The sequence below is a fragment of the Ictalurus punctatus genome, chromosome 9 (genome assembly GCF_001660625.3).
Source record: "Ictalurus punctatus breed USDA103 chromosome 9, Coco_2.0, whole genome shotgun sequence".
Taxonomy (NCBI): Eukaryota; Metazoa; Chordata; class Actinopteri; order Siluriformes; family Ictaluridae; genus Ictalurus; species Ictalurus punctatus.
Window position 1 is genome coordinate 25,525,503 of NC_030424.2, and position 18,218 is coordinate 25,543,720.

Consider the following 18,218-nt stretch of genomic DNA (forward strand, 5'->3'; position numbering starts at 1 on the left):
TGTGAACTTTTTAGAAACGGTGTGTTGTCTGTTTTTCTTTCATGTAGGTCAGTCCACCCCGGGCTCTGCGCTCGCCTCCGCCCTCTATTGGCTACTTTGGGAATTCTCCGTGGAGCTGTAACAGCAGCGACCCTACCAGACCATACCAGAACGTAGACTTTGTTTGCGGCAACACAGCGAGCAGCAGCACCTCCTCTGGAGGCAACACACCTCCTCCCCTCCCTGCTAAATCCATTCAGAGAGGTTCGAGATCTGCCTCATTGTTTTAGAGACCGCTCACTGTAGGATTTAATTCTTGAATCTGATTGGTCCGAATGGGTGTTGATTCATTTTCTATAACGCCAGCTCTGACATTAAATGTAACTAAAAATGGATAAAAAAGTATGATGTATTGCTAAATGAAAGTTTGGCTTGTTGGAAAATTGCTGTGTAATAACATGGAGGATAATACTAGACTTGCGGATGGTTTCGCATCAGGCAGTGTTGTTGTTTACTTTCCTATAACAGTACAGCTCGTCATGTTTTATTTCTTACATAACGCATACAGAATTTAGAACTATGCTTATTATTTAAGTATAAAAAAAGAACTAAAAAAAAAAGGCTGTTCTGACGAACTTCTACTGTGCGAGTTGATTTTAATGTTTGAAATTCACATTCCTGCACTATTGTAACGTTACACATGTAAAGTTTTATATTTTTATTTTCTGTCTTAACATGTCGTTTATTTCATCCCGCTCCAGGTCGATCCGACCCCCAAATCAGCACCTCCACCCAGGAGTCTCACCCTTTTTCCCGCCACAGCTCCAGCTCCTGGAGTGGTTCCCATAGAAACGGCCCCCCTTCACCCATGAACGAGGTCACAGGGTCACGGGCTCCCCGCTCACCTCGCAACGGAGTGCTGAAGAGACAGACGGTTGTCTGGGAGGGACCAAGTTCATCAGTGACGCAGAGCTCCATCGGGCCCGTCGTGTAAGAGCTGCTGATCTTTATTACTGAGACACACACACGCTGAGAATTTGTGTTATAACTGAAAAAAGTCAAAGCATCACATAAGCTGAAGAATTGAGATGTTTAGAGGTTATGGTTGGCACTAACCTCTGCAGAGTTACACAGTGCTTTTAAATAGTAAATGGTCTGCACTTATAGCGCTTTTATCCAAAGCGCTTTACACTGTGTCTCATTCATACACACACACACCAGTGGTAGCAGAGCTGCCATGCAAGGCGCTAACTTGCCAACTGAAGCAACTTGGGGTTCAGTGTCTCGCCCAAGGACACTTCGGTATGTGGAGTCATGTGGGCCGGGAATCGAACCGCCAACCCTACGATTAGTGGACAACCCGCTCTAACACCTGAGTGCCAGACGTTCAATAGATTGAGCAAAGAATACAGATTGAGCTTATCAGATGTTTTACTGACACCTAATGGAGATCATTATTACAGGGTGTCCCAAAAGTCTCCATACATAAGGGACTGTGTTTGCCAGCACCACGCCGGTTGTGCCTTCATCAGTGGATGTTGGTGGACGTCCACTTCTCGGTCGGTCCTCAACACTTCCAGTCTTTTTTTGAAATTATTAATAAGTTTGGCAGCAGTGTCGTGTGTTTCCTGTTAAAGTCCATCACAACCTTGTGACAGATTCCCAATCCAGCCGTGAGAGTGATTTCAATATGTTCTTCTTTTGTCAAAGGCATATATATATATATATATATATATATATATATATATATATATATATATATATATATATTATGAAAGCTAAGTATGAACCATTTTGGAAGGCATTTTAATGCCTAGGCAGTGTTAATTTCCCCTGTATGTAGAGACTTTTGGGACACCCTGTGACCATGTACTGTAACCTTGTATCGTTGATGATGTATTGTAAGCTTATGTTATACTTGCTATACACATCAATTATGTATATTTTTATTCATAATGTTATACATACAGTCAGGTGAAAAAGTAAGTACACCCCATGGAAATTGTTGGCTTTTTTGACATATTTGGACAAGCAAACATTTGATCCTCTTACAGGACATGACTGTATTTATTCAATATATCTCTTTTTTAAGAAATAAAGTTTTATAAAAGAAACCACACATTTTCTTAAAAAAAGAAAGGGAAAAAAAAGATTGGACAATGAATGTGTCATATTTTATGTCATTTATAAAATTGATGCACAAATTCAGAAAAGGATTCCATAAGAGACGTGAAAGATTTTAGAGCCGTGTTCCTACGTCAAGCAGCACAGCCATCACAGCTTAAAGGTTTTGGGTATTACTGTAGATGAAATGGTTCAAATGGCATATTAAACAATCTGACAGTACTGATGGATATAATTTAATATAAAATATTAAAGTACTGCAATACTCAATACTGAGGAAAAAATAATGTAGGCTGTCGACATTCAAAAAGGCAGCATGCATTAAGATGGATAAAGAATCAACTTGTGTGTGCGTGTGTGTGTGTGTGTGTGTGTGTGTGTGTGTGTGTGTGTAGGTCGGAGAAGACGACGTCGTATCGGCGAACAAGTACTGGAAGTGGGAAGTGTGCAGCAGGTTCTCCCAGCTCTGGAAGCAGCATGGAGGAGCTCTACTGCAGTCTGACCAATAACAGCACTGCTAATGTTAACGCTAACCTCACCGTGCCCGTCATTCTACCACCACCTCCCCGGTCACGCAAGAACGCCATGGTAACGAACTACGGCATAGGATTATGTTGGCATGAGAAAGCCACTATACTGTTTTGCTTTATAAGATTATTATTATTATTATTATTATTATTATTATTATTATTACTACTACTACAACCCCAGTTCTGAAAAAGTTGGGACAGGATGGAAAATGCAAAAACAAAACAAACACAGAGTCATTTGAAAATTCAGTTCACACTGTACTATATTGAAAACCTGTTAACACATTATTTTATGTTTTAGTTTGTGAACGTAATTTTATTTTTGAAAATATACACTCTTCAAATCTGATGACTGCAGCACGCTCCAAAATAGTTGGGACAGTCGTCTGTTTAGCACTGTGTAACATCACCTTCTCTTTTAATAACCCACACGGCCTGAAGCCCCTCTTCTCTCACTCTCACTCTGGGAATGTACCTGTAACAGAGACTCACACGTCATCACTCTCTATTGCTACAAGTATTGGAACCCTGTCCGGCCGACTCTAAAAGTATTGGCGCCCTATCTGTCCGACTCTGAAAGTATTGTAACCCTAGCTATCTATCCAACTCTAGACATATTGGCTGCACATTAGCTTCAGATTTCAGACCGGCTTCGTCAAAGTTTGGCATGACTAACTTTACCAATCTAGTTACATACTGCATTCTTAATTCAGAATGTTATACAGAGGTTGTTATACTGTGTGTGTGTGTGTGTGTCAGAGTTCAGTGAGGCCTCTGAAGAGGAAGGTTCGAGCGTTAGTGGACTGTATGAGTGTGGGCTCTGACCAGCTGGCCTTCTGTAAAAATGATATTATCATAGTGACTGCTGCGGATGATCCCCACTGGTGGGTAAGTATATATACACAGTGCATAAACACACACACACATACACACACAAGCTTTTTTTTTGCTCTAGGACTTACAGCTTGCAGTTCAACCGTAAGGACAGTATTAATCCACAGAAAATGTACCTAGAATGAAATGTTTTAAATTTGAATGTTCTTGAAACAATGACTTTTTTCCCCTTGTCCAGATGATTACCAGATAATTTCACACTTACTTACTAGATAAAATCATCACCGTTAAACCTCATTGATGAAAAAGCCAGGGAGAATATGGCTTTTTTTTTTTTTTATTAGCTTCTTGAGGCTGAAAGGATTCTTTATCTAGATAAGAAACAGATGTTTTGTTTTGTTTTTTTCTGTGACCGCTAATCTCACATTTCAGGTTAAATAATAAATAATTAATTTCGCATCATGTTACAGAAATTTGATTCCCAGAGACTCTCAGGCAGACGACCAAGTAGTGAGACTAGTTTGAAATGACTTCATTTTCTAGGAATTGACAATATATTTGGATGGCGATGCACACAATCAGTGTGTGAATTGATTTGCTCTTTCACAGTATTATCCATCTTTACAGTGCTGAATATGTACAGTGCAATAAGCTTGTTTTGCATTTTAATCCATTCGCCATAGAGTCCAACATTTAAACATGCATCAAAAAGTTAGTCTAAATGAAATAGACAAGACTAACTTTACCTGTAGTGTGTTATTTGCGTTGTGCCTTTGAATAGTTTAAACTGTGTTGCACTTGAGTGCAAGCAGAATTGAATGCAACCACATACCTATAGACCCAGCTTACAAATGATTTCCCTACACGAAATTCTTCACTCTGAATTCTGGAAAAAAAAAAACCAAAAAAAAACAACCTGAAGAATAAGTAAGGGTTGAGACCTTTGGGATTATTGGAAACAAAGTTGCTTTGTTTCCAATAACATTACATATGGAAATGCTTTATTCCTCTTGTGCAACCAACTTTGTACAGTTTTGTATTTGATAAAGAAACATGCATCATACCTGATTTTGTCCATTTGTCGTTACATTTAATGTTGTTAAACATCCCTAAAACAAGTTACTTCCTGTTATCGCTTACGTTATAACAGCTATAAACAGTTGTCCACTCACCAGCCTCTTCGTCTTGAGGTTAACAAGCCGGAAATATTCCGCTTGTCCTTCATCCTGAAGACTTTCCCATGTCAGAAATCTCAAAGGAACTGCTTTTTCCTAGTTATGAAGTGCTGACACTGGAGACTCGTTCCACAAATGTTAAACAAACATCTCTTTATCCATAAGAAAACCCTTTCACTCTATCAGCGATATATAGCGAATTAACAACACAAGGTTTTTTAAAAAAATCCGTTTTCATTATTGTTGTTTTTTTAATTATTATTCATTTATTTTTACTATTAGTCTTAGATTCCGTGGTGCGTCCACCATACAAGTCCAAATGTATGAGCTGTTACTGTCGAAATAATAATATATCAGAACGAGCGCATTTATATAAATCGGACCCTCAAGGATTTCGTGATTTTGCCATCAGAGAAATGAACACAGACTTCGCAGTATTCTGAGGTGCTTGCGATTTTTTTCAAAATTACCGCAGATTTTCTGCAGCTTTGGGCCAAGACGTGTCATGTGACGTCATCACAACGTGCTTTCAGCCAAAGCTCTGTTCGATTCACGTGCGTCGGACATGATTACGGCAAAAAGGTCTCATTTACCAACAAACATTACGGCGAAACTATTTCGTGCAATTGCAATTTCGCCAATTCAAGTGGTTTTCCACCTAAAAAAAACAAAACAAAAACAACCCTCAACAGTGATGTGGTGCAAATGTTTGATCGTTCTTGTAATTCTGTGACCTGTTTGCTTTATACCAACATTTTAATGTTCGTTATCTCGTGTCATTTTCAGGTTGGGCATGTAGAGGGAAAGCCGTCCAAAAGCGGCTCCTTTCCAGTCAATTTCGTTGTGAAACTGGGAGAATGATTCTTCCGGAAGCTTCCGCCGCGCGAGACGAGCGACCACACTGCTTTCATCTGAAAAGTGCTCATCTGTGTCGGTGTGGAACAGCGTGTGCTGCAGTAAAGTGGGTTTAAAGGGGAAATCTAGCTACACATTGTTCCTCAGACTGTTTAGCACATCACTCGTAGCACTTTAGTCATTAAATTGGCGTGCGGAGCAGGAGAGAGGCCGGTGCACGAAGCAGCACTTAGTAAACACACGTACGAACTCATAACAGTAACGGGAAGCCGTCGGTCTGGAAAGATAGCAGATGGATCATCATAAATGCAATGCGCTTCCTGACAGTTCATACCAAGTCCCCAGGTTTCATTGTTTAATGGATATTGTCGAGGCGCTGGTGAATGGCATCCAGTGACTGGATAAAGAAACACGATCCTCACCGACTGACTTTCAGCCCAGTGAGGGAGAGACCGAGATCGAGACAGAGAAAAGGAAAGACGGAGGTATTGTGTTTCCAGGCTTTAACTGGGATGCTCTGCTTATCTTTCTGCTGAATCAGCATTCTCTCACTGGAAGACTTTAAACTCTGTTTGGACAGCCAACATTCTGCATTCACATGGAGTCATGTGTTCACCGTGTTTACAAGAAGATTTCACATCAACGGCTCAGTCGAGGAGTTCGAGACTCTGCGTTTTCTAGATCACGAGCTGTGACACAACGTGGACGTTTTTCACAAGGGCTAAACCTGTAATACTCATCATACTGAGTCTTTTGTTCATTACTTACCAACACGTCAAGATGATGTTGATATTTTAAATGGTTTTGATGTAAATTTGTTTCCGTGGTTATTTTGCCTTTACGTTGCCCAGATAACAAGAAAATATTGCAGCTCCATGCTAGCTCACCAAATCAGCAAACTCGGTCATTACCTAGCTTATTTTACTGTCTAGTTCGTTTATATTGTCTAGTCGTAATATTTACACAACTTTAACCAACATCACAAGTTCACCATCAGTTCCAACGAGTTCTTTACACACAGATTTAGAAAGCAAAATGCGTACAAGCCCCGTTCTTTCCTGACGTTTACACTAATACCAAACTCGCCAATCTAAAAGATGCACTTAGAGCAGCCAACAGTCTGTAAATAATAAGTGTTTAATTGTTGCTTCACGGTCCATCGTTGTAACGCAATTTATTTTTAAATGGGGAATAAAACTCACAAGGCACGATTATTCTAGAGCACTTTCACACCTATTCTGTTTGTTAAATCTGAATCGGATTTAGCGAAATTGGTACTTTGGGTTCGTTTACTATTTGGTTTGGGTTCGCACTGCATATAATTAAAACAACAACAATAATAAGCTGAACCAGTACAGTTACAGTGTCACAGATATTAGCCGAGCACAGAGAACGTGAAGCCGGCGCTGAACAAATGATAATATATTTATATAAATAAGGAGTTTTTGAAGCGTCGTCGTGTGTGAAATGCAGAGTTTCTTTTCTCTCTTATGGCATTTGGCAGATGTCCTTATACAAAGCGACTTAGATTTATACAACGCAGCAGTTGCTGGTGTTAAGGGTCTTGCGCAGCTTGGCACTGGTGCTGGGGTTTGAACTCCTGACCTGCCGATCAGTAGTCCAACATTTTAATTACTGAGCTTCCACTTCTCCTGTTTGTTCATCAGGCGAAATATCTAGAACTCGTGGCATTTCTGAAGCGCTACAGCGCTGTCCTTTGGCTCGGTTTGCGGCTCACGTGTACCAAACCAACGACGACACCGTGTCTTTCTTGGTTCGTTTCCTGCACTCGGGTCGATTCAGCGTCAAATCGGTTTCTCGCTGCAAACAAACCACGCTCGATTGCCTTCATATGGACCAGGGGTGGGCACTCTTATGTGGGTGCAGGTTTTCACTCCAACCAAGCAGGAGCCACATCTGATTCCACCTATTTAATCAGTCGATCTTGGCTTTCAATAGATTCAGGTGTGGCTTCTGCTTGGTTGGAATGAAAACCTGCATCCACACCGGCCCTTTCCGGATAAGACTCGCCCACCCCTGATATGGACCGAGACCAAGTCGCTCGACACTTTCATGCCGGTCGTTTTGGTTCACGACTGAGTGTGAGCGCAATGTTTACTCCTGCCTAAAAATCCACACAGAGGTGAAAAACGCACCAGGGTTTCATTTAAATGGACTAAACACTCTACATTTAATGTTGTCCATCCACACTAAGAGCTCTGTCCATGGGAAGTGAGACAGTCTGATTGCCACAAAATGGTGGATCAGGTTCGTATAACAAAGTGAGTCTGATGTCTGAGAGAATGAAAATGTGGAAATAATTTGATTTCTACGTTCAGTTGTACAACATGGATGGATTTATCTTACTATCTTACAGCCTTGATTTTAAAAAGCAGTATTTTCCAAATTAGCCAATAATCAAACTCTTAGATGTTCTAAAGATGAGTCAGAACATGTACTGACTGTATTATGTGTGAGATTGTTCAGTATTTTGTGTGTATGTGTTTTATCGACCCACCCCCTAGCTTTAGTACTGCATTGCATTCGAGCTGCTTTTAGAGATCCCTCTGCATTATTGACGACAGGATAGGGGGGAGTACCGGCAGGTGCACTCCTGCGCTCCACTTAACTACTTCTGTGAAGCAATTAGAGGCCCCCAGTATCCAAAACATTCAGTTCAACTGACTTTTTGTTTGTAAAGGGAAAAAAAACAAAAAACAACAACCTTGTGGGGAATGAAATGTTTTTAGTAATGAACCTGACGTGTAATTTTACCTTGAAGAAATGTCCTTCCTTTTTATGACCGTTAATATCTTATTGTCTCATTCATTGTTGTTCTATGTTAAGCATTTTTAGATCCAATAATGTCAATAAATTTTTAAGCTATATCAGAAGTGTACATCCTTTAAGAAAACCAAAGGCAGGTTGAAACTTATTCTGAAAGGTCCCATACACCATGGGCGCCTAAAAACTGTGATTTTACTGAAAGTGTTTGTTTATTATATGACTGTTTTAAATATTACATTAGGCAAATATGGACTATCATATTTACAGTGGTGCTTGAATGAAAATTTTCTATATTTCAACATAAATGTTACCTAAAACATCGTCAGATTTTCACACAAGTCCTAAAAGTAGATAAGGAGAACCCAATTAAACAAATGAGACAAAAATATTATGCTTAAATTATACATTTATTGAGGAAAATGATCCCCAATAATACATATCTGTGAGGGGCAAAAGTATGTGAACCTTTTTTTTTTTTTTTTTTTTTTTTTTAAAATCATCTGGTGCGAGTCCCTTGTACAGCAATAACTGCAACTAAACGTTTCTGGTAACTGTTGATCAGTCCTGCACATCGGCGTTTGGAGTTTATAAACAATTCTTTCAGGAAGTGTGCAAGTTTAACCGGGATGTAATATGTCATGACCTTGAGACAAGCCCCACACCCCTAGAGACACTCCCACAACTGAAGGAGGTGCCTCTCGAGCTGTGGGCCCAAGGGAAACATGATGTAGGCCTAATTAGAAGTGCACCACCAGTCGAGATCACGCCCCAAAACTGATTTTAGACCTAGACAAAAAAAGGCCTGTGCACTACTGTGTAAAAAGCTAACAACTCCCACTTTACAGCTTTCAGACCCCCAGTCACGGGCTACAGCAGACATAAAAGCAGTATGGCGCAAAGCGGGTTGTTCTATCATAGAAGGTGTCTGGCAGTGCTCACAAGGCTGCCCTTGTCTCCCAAAATACATATTCCCATATTATGCATGGGAGAGACCATGTATCAAAAGGGGGAATGATAGCTGTGATAACAAAGCATTGGTTTACCAAATGCTTCTCTAATTACTCTTTTAAAAAAAAAATTTGTTTACGGTGTTTGCGCAACTCATATCATGGGTTTGAAGGTAGAGAAGGCCGCACACCCAACTCCAGACAAACCTAGTTCTCTAAACGGGTGGAAGCATTCCCTACGTCCAAACAGTACCCAGACGCAGTAGCAAAGACACTGCTTAGGGACATAATTCCTAGGTGGGGAATTACCACTAAAATCTCCAGTGACAAGGATACACTTTTCGTCAGCCCGGCCCTTAAGCAGGTTAGTGAATATTTGGGCATTGATCTGAAATTGTGCCAAAAGCACATTGTGGGCTTTTGGCAGACATGCTTATCATGCCCTGCCAAACACATGGCAAGGTTGTTGCAATCCAGGTCGTTGCGGTCCCTAGTTTTATGATGTTGACTCCGCAAGACAGGAACGTGACTCATTTGCGATGAAGACGCTCACTGAACGCAGAAATGCCCACGTGGTATCCATCTGTGGGATCCTTGGACAGGACCCCCAACTGCGTCCACCGCGTGGTCTCTGCTCCCCGGAGAAGGAATGTGCACTTTGTTCAATAAATTCAATGGTATTTACAGGGCAAGTATTGAAACTGAGGAAGCTTTAGAAGCGGTAGACACTGAACTGGTCTCATTAAGATCTGCCGTGATTCAACATAGATTGGCTTTAGATCTGAACTGGTCTCATTAAGATCTGCCGTGATTCAACATAGATTGGCTTTAGATACTCTATTGGCAGAAAAGGGCAGCGTGTGTAAACTAATGGCTACCTTGTGTTGTTTCTATATCCCTGATTCACACCAGAATTTAACCAATACCATTGAACACATGTGCTTGGCAATACGCACTCCTGCACAGACGAGGGATTCGGGGGTTTTGAGTGGTTGAATTCCATTTTTGGCTGATGGGGATCATGGACGTGTCTGTAGCAGCAGTCATTCTATGGGCCTACTCCTTTTCCCATGCATTTCCTTAATCCGCCTCAGTGTTTCTCGTACAGTGAAAGCACTGTCTATTAACAAAACGCTGTTGCTAGTTAAAACACCTATTGGCCATGAGTCAATACGACCCTTACGACGACCAGCCTGACCTGTATCCTAAACATGACAGGGTATCAGATCCTCCCAGCGACATAGACGATGATGACCCATTGACATCATTTCACGCCTATGGTAAATATTCTTTTGACCATAAAAACGTTTTATTTCACCCTTAATGGCTTTACTCGACAATAAGATGCATTATATCCGCAAAAACAGCCTTAGCTTTTCTATTATGACTGTGTTATGACGTGCTCAGTTGTAAAAGGACCGTAAAAGGATTCTGAAGTGCTGATGAACTCACAGCATAATAATTTCTCTGTTCATTTTAGTTATCGTATTTTGTAATGATAGAGGCGAGAAAATGTGAGGGAAATTATTCATTTTTACTTTCTAATAGTCTTGTTCACTCTGTTCATGTTCATCAGTGAATGATGCCACTTGAGGTCATGTCATGGAGATTAGTCCAGAATGTTCTTTCCTCTTACACTGACACAAACATGTTAATGTCTTCAGGAGTGTCTGCACATCTGCTAAGACCTTGAAACCACCAAACTGGCTCGGACCACCTAGAAGTCCCTTATCGAGACTCGCAGATGTTCGGCAAGCCTTAGCTTAATCATATATAGTGCATGTGCGAGACGAGTGTTTCAGAGCGCTCTCATCTTCTATACTGTATTCGTCCTTCTGTCTCGATAAGGGACTTCTAGGTCGTCCGAGCCAGTTTGGTGGTTTCAAGGTGTGGCATCACTGTCACAGGCGGGTGATGTTGTCCTGTAGTTGCTGATGGCCTGATGTCGCTGCTATCCGTGAAGTGACTGCCGTTTTCATATTAGAATAAACTTTGCCTATTTTTGTATTTTAGAACTTTGTCAATATTGTAATATCATCTGTACCAGCATTTCCTTCTTTCTATGAGAATGATTATCCTTAATGATTATCATATAGTCGCTATTCTTCCGGTTTCACCTATTTCAAACGGTCACTTTAATTCCATCTTCCTGGTGTGTTTTAAATTGTTGGTAATGTCAGTAGCCGATTACTGAAATAATAGACTATTTAAATATTCTTCATAATAAAAAAAAAATACAATGAGGATTTTGAATCATGTGAGGTACACCTACAAAAGAGGGGGGAAATTTACCTGTTGTCCATCTTTCTTACAAGTTCCTTCATAAACTGTGCCAAAGCCTCCACTCCCCAGCATGTCACCCATGGTGTACAAGGCAAGAAATCTCTGCTGTAGAAAGCAAAAAGTATCAAATGAGCCTCATGTTCAAGGCCAGTAATACATGAATGTTTTATTGCATATATGTTTTTTTTTTAATGAGTGATACAACAGTACAATAACTATAATTATGTCATGATGGCCTTATTACACCATTCTGTAACTGGGCTGCTTTCGTGAGCATTTAAGCATCATCTAGTCACATGACCAAAATGAAACCCAAAGAAGCCATCTAATGCCAGGTACTTTGTAAGTGGTGTTGTGCTCTCAGCCAATATGTCAGAAATGCCAGCTTTACTGATTTTGGTAGATTCGAATGTTGCATTTTGAAATATTGGTGTAAATGATGATTATAACATACCCTCTGGTTCAGTGAGGAATTTCAGACACGAAGGATGGAAAGTGGGCATCTCTTGGACCTGAAAGTTAAATATCATATCATATTGTCATAGCTTATTCTATCATAGCTTAGTATACTGTTAATAAAACATGAGAAATCTTGGATGTATTCTGTATGCTGAGAAAGTTTGTGTCCATAGGATCCGAAATCAACTTTACAAAAGAATTCTTTTATGTTATTTAGATGTATTGCTACACCAGCATTTGGCTTAAGAATAAACTATTCTTTATTAAAGTTATATCTTATTTTTATCACCTCGCTGTCCACATCCCAGACCTCAGGCTGGAGTTCTGTATTATTCACATAGGTGGTGGACGTTTCAGGCATCAGAGAACCATCTGAATCTGAGTCTTCATCCCACATCTCAGCCTGCAGCTCCATGGCAGTAAGATGGAGAGTGAACTTTTCAGCTGTCAGGAGACCCTGTGACTGAGAGTCCACATCCCACACCTCCTGCTGCTCTGGGATAATATAATCCTTCCCAGGAATCTGTTCCACCTTCAAAGCAAGAAGTTTTGCACAGGTAAATACTGGACATTTTTGCATGAACTACAAATAATACAACAGAAGTATGAACTAACATAAAAGATGAAAGGTTTGTGGACAATGATGGAGAACATTTCTCAGCATTTAGTAGTCTTAAAGACTAAAGTGAAGGCTTGTTTATACGTTTTTATATGCACACCTTGTGTAGGCACAGGTAGCGAAGATTTACCAGCCAGTTGGGTTCTTTGGCCTTCCCTCTGTACAGTTCCTCAGAGAGCTGCAGAAACAGACAGGGAAGGGAAATTGGTGCTCTGCATTTTAAAAAAAACCTGAAATCTTTTCACAAATATTGATCATTTTATTTACCCTAATAAGACGGCTCATGAGGATGACTGTGATGTTGCTGGGGAAGGTGGCTACTGCCGTAGCAATGGTCCTGCAGTAGTTCCGGGCTTGAGCAGAATGTCCAGAATCAGCTAGCCTTCTGGCGTGAAGTAGCTTCACTGTTTATAAGCAGTAGGTCCAACATTTTCAACAACACTTTGGAAAAAAGATCAACTGGGTCAGCGAAGGTGTGTATGTTTCTCTGTGTAAAAATGTGTTGTGTTTCTTAGGCCTGGAAATCTACACATTCTAGAATCTAGGGTTGCTATGTGAACCGTGATTTAAATAATGCACAGCTGACACCATTTGAATTCAGTGAAATGGAGTCAGTCAAAAATGTCCAATCAGTCTGAGTGAAGGGGCAAAGATCAAAAATAACTAGCAAAGGGGATTAAAAACTACAAACAAGTCTTTTTATGCTCAGATGACATGAGACTCACTCAAACCTATGCATTGTTAGTGTTGTAAATGGAGAAACCTAAAGGGATCTGAGTGATTTGTTTTCATATGTTGATATAGTTCTAGACATTTGAAACTTTTTATTCTGGCCATGATTGTGCTTAATTGTATGTGTGTGTTTTTTTTTTTTTTTTTTTTTTTTTGTTGTTTTTGTTGTTTTTAAAAAAAATACCTTTACATATATTGCGTAATCTCATATTTTTACCTCAAGGAAATAGGACACATGGTCCAGATGGCGACTAAAATGGTCGCCAGTGCGACTAACTTTTTAATTTTGCGACCATGTTTTTTTCTGCCAGTCGCCAGTGGCCACCGTTGCCCACAAACAAAATGTAAACACAAATGAATAGAAATGAGCATCCGCCTTGTTGTGTTAGGCCACTGAACTCTCATCTCCTACTGCGCATGCGTCGACCTGCCCTATCGCGTGCACTCCTGTATGGCTTCCAATAAAGAAACTCTGCACTCTTGTATTGCGGTGGTCGAAGCGTCGGCTGTATAGATGAACAGAAACAGCTTTGACGTCACGTTTATCGGGTTTAAAAAGTTGGAAGTGTTAACTTTATTAAAGGTGTTTCATTTAGTTTGATGTGGTTTAGTTCGTTGGAATTTGAATTGATCCGTCATATGTAGGCTAGTTAACTGCATAGCTAACTAATGTTAGCCAGCTGAGAAGAAAACGAAATGCACAAACGAAAAATATCACTTTTTCTCATTCCAAACCCTGCCTCCTCTACACCAGATGCTGACGATGTTGAGGCCAACTCGACCAGTGACAGTTCTCAAGTGACATTTGAGTCATCCTGGCCCGTTTCAGTCGGTGTGCAATCTTTTACACCTCGTCTGGTTATGACAATGGGAAAATGTACTGCACCTTTTGTGCTAAAGCAGGACAAGATATATATATGTACAACAGAGTTTATATACATTTGACATACTTGATATTTGTTATTATCATTATATTGGCTCATAATGTGTGAGTGAGGGGGTCCTTCAGTGGAGGAACCGCGCTGTTATCTCCAGATTAAATCTGTTCTGCTCATCGTCTACTGGTAAATAGAGGTTAGACAATTCACCATCGACTACTAAGTACTCAGGATTCTGTTAATTAAAACCTTTTAGAGTAGTAACCTCATCTAATATTATACTTCCAGGACCGGGTTACACTTGTACATAACATTTATTGCATATTTATTTCACTCAGGATTAATTGATTGATTGATTTTACTTATTGCCTATTTTACCTCTGGGTTACATTAGCTACTGTTATGCTATGCTAATGTGCTTTTCACAAGCTAGTCAGAGTTAGTTATGAAATTACGAAAACGCAAGGTAAGATGTCCAAACTGGGGTTTTTACAGGGGTGTCTGGTTCTTTTTTTTTTTTTTTTTTTTTTTGTTTTGTTTTTTTAATTTGTTTTTTGACTGCCTTGTTTACAGAGCTCGTTCTATCTACGAGCGAGCGTTGGACGTGGATCACGGAATGTCCACACTGTGGCTGAAATACGCCGAGATGGAGAACCGACAGGCCAATCACATCAGCTAATACGCTATCTAGTTATTTTAATTAGAATTAGTATAACTGTCGTTATTTACGTACTATGAAATAATAGTTTTACTGCAGTGTAGTTTAACTGTAGCGTGTAGTTACACTCGGGCCTGTTAGCTATAATTGCGTTATAATAATCTTAGTATTTTTCCAGAAATGCTATGCTGTTAGCTCTACCTACGCTACTAACTATTAGCCTTGCTTATTTGTTTTGTTTGCTTGTTTGTATGTATGTGCATTTATTTATTATCACGGCTTACAAATGGCATTCATGGGCATTAATATGTTTAACTAGAGTAAGAGGCAACAAAAAGATGGATTTGCTCTGTGTTCTAGTGGTGTAACATAATGCAGTTCCTGTATCTCTATCTGTACAATGCTCAAAATATTCTTTTCTCCATCTGCACTTGTTACGTTATCCAAAGTATTTCTGTTTGCTCTATGTGCCATTTGTGTGTCTGTCGGTGGTGGGATGGGTTTCTTTTGTCTCCTCCCCCTTCTCTAGGCCCCGCCTACTTCATGCGTACGTTCCGGCTTGCTACTGGATGATCACGTCTTGTCCACGCCTGCCCCGGCCTTGTGCGACAGGATTGGTTGCCTGCATGCTTCCGGAAGTGTACTTAAGCCTCGTCAGTCTCAATCCCAGGCCAGATCATTGCCATTGCGTTGTGTATAGATAAGTGCATTTAGCCTGTGTATGACCTTTTCACCTGTGTATGACCTTATGTCTGTTCTGACTTTGTTACGATTCGTGTATATATGTACATATTACTTTTGTTAATGAACACACTAATAGTCACCTGTGTAAATAGTGCACGGTTAAGAGTGGTTTGTTTTCTTTTCTTGTAGTTTAGTTAGTTTTCTATTGGAAAAGGTAGAGGGTATTTTTGTTTATTATTTTGGCCTGGCTGGCTACTGATGGTTGAAACCACTGTATGTATAAAAGATGCTCCGTCTGGAGAATACAAACAAAACAAACGCAATCTTGGTCTCGCCAACACTTTTTTTTAAATTTATTTATTTTATGGTATGTTGCGGCCCGACCTAGACCGGGTCGTAACACACTTCGATTTGGAATAAGCTGTGTGAAGCTTTCTTTAAAAAGACTAAGAATACTGCACCTACTATCCTATTATTTGCATCTAAAGTTGTATTTATTTAAAATACATCAGCTGTTCCGCCTGAATAGCACATTCATATTCGAGCACATCCCCAGTGTGCATGGTATTAATGAGCTATTAAATAGGTCACTCTAGTGCAAACTTATGTCCTTGTCTTGTACCACAATAGCATTTTTTATCACACAATCTTTTTTTAAAACTTATATTTCAACTATATTCTCAGCTCTTCTTATTTCATACTTCTTGTGCTCGTCCACTCTTTTCCAATCTCTGGCTGTATTTAAATTTTGTCAGTCTGACTCCATGGGTACATGTTTGTACTTGCTGATAAGTGCCACTATGTACACAAGATCGTTTGCAGTGCACTGGAAGCAGAGGGTATGGGCTCGCTCATCCAGGCAGCAATAAAAGAGAAGCCAGCCCTGCAGATGTGATCATTGACTCTAGCTGCTGTGGTTAGATGAGAGACAGAGAGTTAGAAGAGAGACAGAAGGCCAGAAGCGATGCTGTGTGTTTCCATTGTGATCGTTGCTATAAAAATAAAAAATGAAATAAAAACTCTCCCAAGGTGGAAAAATAATCTGCCAAACAAAATGAATCAAAGAGATAGAGACTGAATGCAGTCGATACAAAAAAATCATTTGTAAAATAGACATTTGATTGAATGACAGTTTATAGTTTTTATGTGTATTTTAGGAAAATACCAGATGTAAATTACGTCCAAGTCACTTGAGAGCATTACTGTAAATGAATGTAAACCTATAGCTCTCTAGATTATTTGTTGTAATAATAATTGTGTTTCACTTTTTTTTTTTAGACCGGAATGTTATGTTAGGAAGATTTTTTGTTTATTTTTTAATATCTTATCTTTTTTATTTATTCATTTCAGGCATACTGTTTTAGTCTTTTTTATGCTGCCTGACATGTAGAGAAGTAACTGTTACCAATAAAGTTAATTATTTCTTTTAACAGCATGTCCTGAAGTGCTTTATTCCTCTTATACTACAGCAATTTTTATTTATTAAAGAACAACACATCATACCTGTTTATCTGTTTATAGCTGTTGTAGAAAGTCTGCAAAACAAAGTAGTTTCTTATCACTTGTGTTGTAAGACCTATAAACAGTCGATCCCCCACCAGCCTCTCATATTTTTTTTTCTTGAAGTTAATACAACAACAACAACAAAATGCAGCTTGTCATGTTACTTAGAAACTATGAAGTCCTCCATCCTGAATACTTTTTCATGTTGGAAAACTTGAACAAACAGTTTTATCACTGACTGTTCCAAAGTGTTGAAACTGGAGGCTCCGTCCATAAATGTTAAATACTGTAAATGTGTCCTTAATTATCATTAACTGCAAGCTAAAATTCAGATCTATCATCTCATATTCATTTTTAGATCTTAAAGCCTAATGTCTTCAATGTATAGCGAAAACAAAAGACTTGGACTTGCTGTTCCAGTACTTTTGGAGGGGAATGTATTTAGCTATGATGCTGCTATAGTGTTACTATGGTACCCTAACTATGGTTGTTATAGTGTTGACCATGAGGTGATCATGGCCTTACTCTGGTATATGTACATGTTGATGGTTGGTATTAATAGTAATCTATCATAGTAACTATGATATAACCATCTATTGTAAGCCATTCTCAAACCAGCTCTGACCCATTGAGGCATGGACTCCACAAGACCTGAGAAAGTGTGCTGTTGTATCTGGTACCAAGACATTAGCAGCAGATCCTTAGCAGCAGTTATGTAAGTTGCGAGGTGGGGCTTCCATGGACCGAGCTTCTTTGTCCAGCACTTCCCACAGATGCTCAATTGGATTGACGTGTGTGGAATTTGGAGGCCAAATGAACACCTTGAACAACTGTTGCAGTGTGGCAGGGCACATTATCCTGCATTAACCTTTTCCTGCTTCCAACACATCATCTTGAAGAACTGACTGTTCACTTGCTGTGTAATATATCTCAACCCTTGACAGGTTCCACTGTAACAAGATAGACAATGTTATTCATGGCACCTGTCAGTGGTTTTAATATTATGGCTGATATACATGTACATATATACATTAACGTACTAGAGATTTTAAAGATTTTGTATATTTTTAGTATAGTAAGATTTTAGTATATTAATACACAGGTGCAATTAAAAACATTCCAGAAACATGGCAGTAATATGGGAACAAATGTTCTTAATTGAAACGAAGCA

General features: G+C 39.5%; 1 protein-coding gene and 1 long non-coding RNA gene across 3 annotated transcripts in view; one reads left to right on the forward strand and one right to left on the reverse strand.

Moving 5' to 3' along the window:
• asap3 (ArfGAP with SH3 domain, ankyrin repeat and PH domain 3) overlaps positions 1-8,385 on the forward strand; it is a 58,178-nt gene extending 49,793 nt beyond the window's left edge. The window contains exons 22-26 of the mRNA XM_017476403.3: positions 48-243; positions 741-969; positions 2,499-2,691; positions 3,393-3,521; positions 5,429-8,385. Of these exons, the coding sequence (XP_017331892.1) occupies positions 48-243; positions 741-969; positions 2,499-2,691; positions 3,393-3,521; positions 5,429-5,503 (822 nt within the window). The 3' untranslated portion in view covers positions 5,504-8,385. The remainder of the gene's footprint in view (positions 1-47; positions 244-740; positions 970-2,498; positions 2,692-3,392; positions 3,522-5,428) is intronic.
• A 912-nt stretch (positions 8,386-9,297) lies between these two features.
• LOC108270085 (uncharacterized) lies at positions 9,298-12,020 on the reverse strand. 2 transcript variants are annotated; one of them, XR_001813614.3, is made up of 3 exons: positions 11,969-12,020; positions 11,524-11,619; positions 9,298-9,862 (listed from the first exon to the last, which is right to left on the reverse strand). It is a non-coding gene; the product is annotated as an uncharacterized LOC108270085 (long non-coding RNA). The 2 variants fall into 2 exon arrangements; XR_008397017.1 differs by lacking the exon at positions 9,298-9,862 and adding an exon at positions 10,936-11,197.
• Between the last annotated feature and the right edge of the window lie 6,198 nt (positions 12,021-18,218).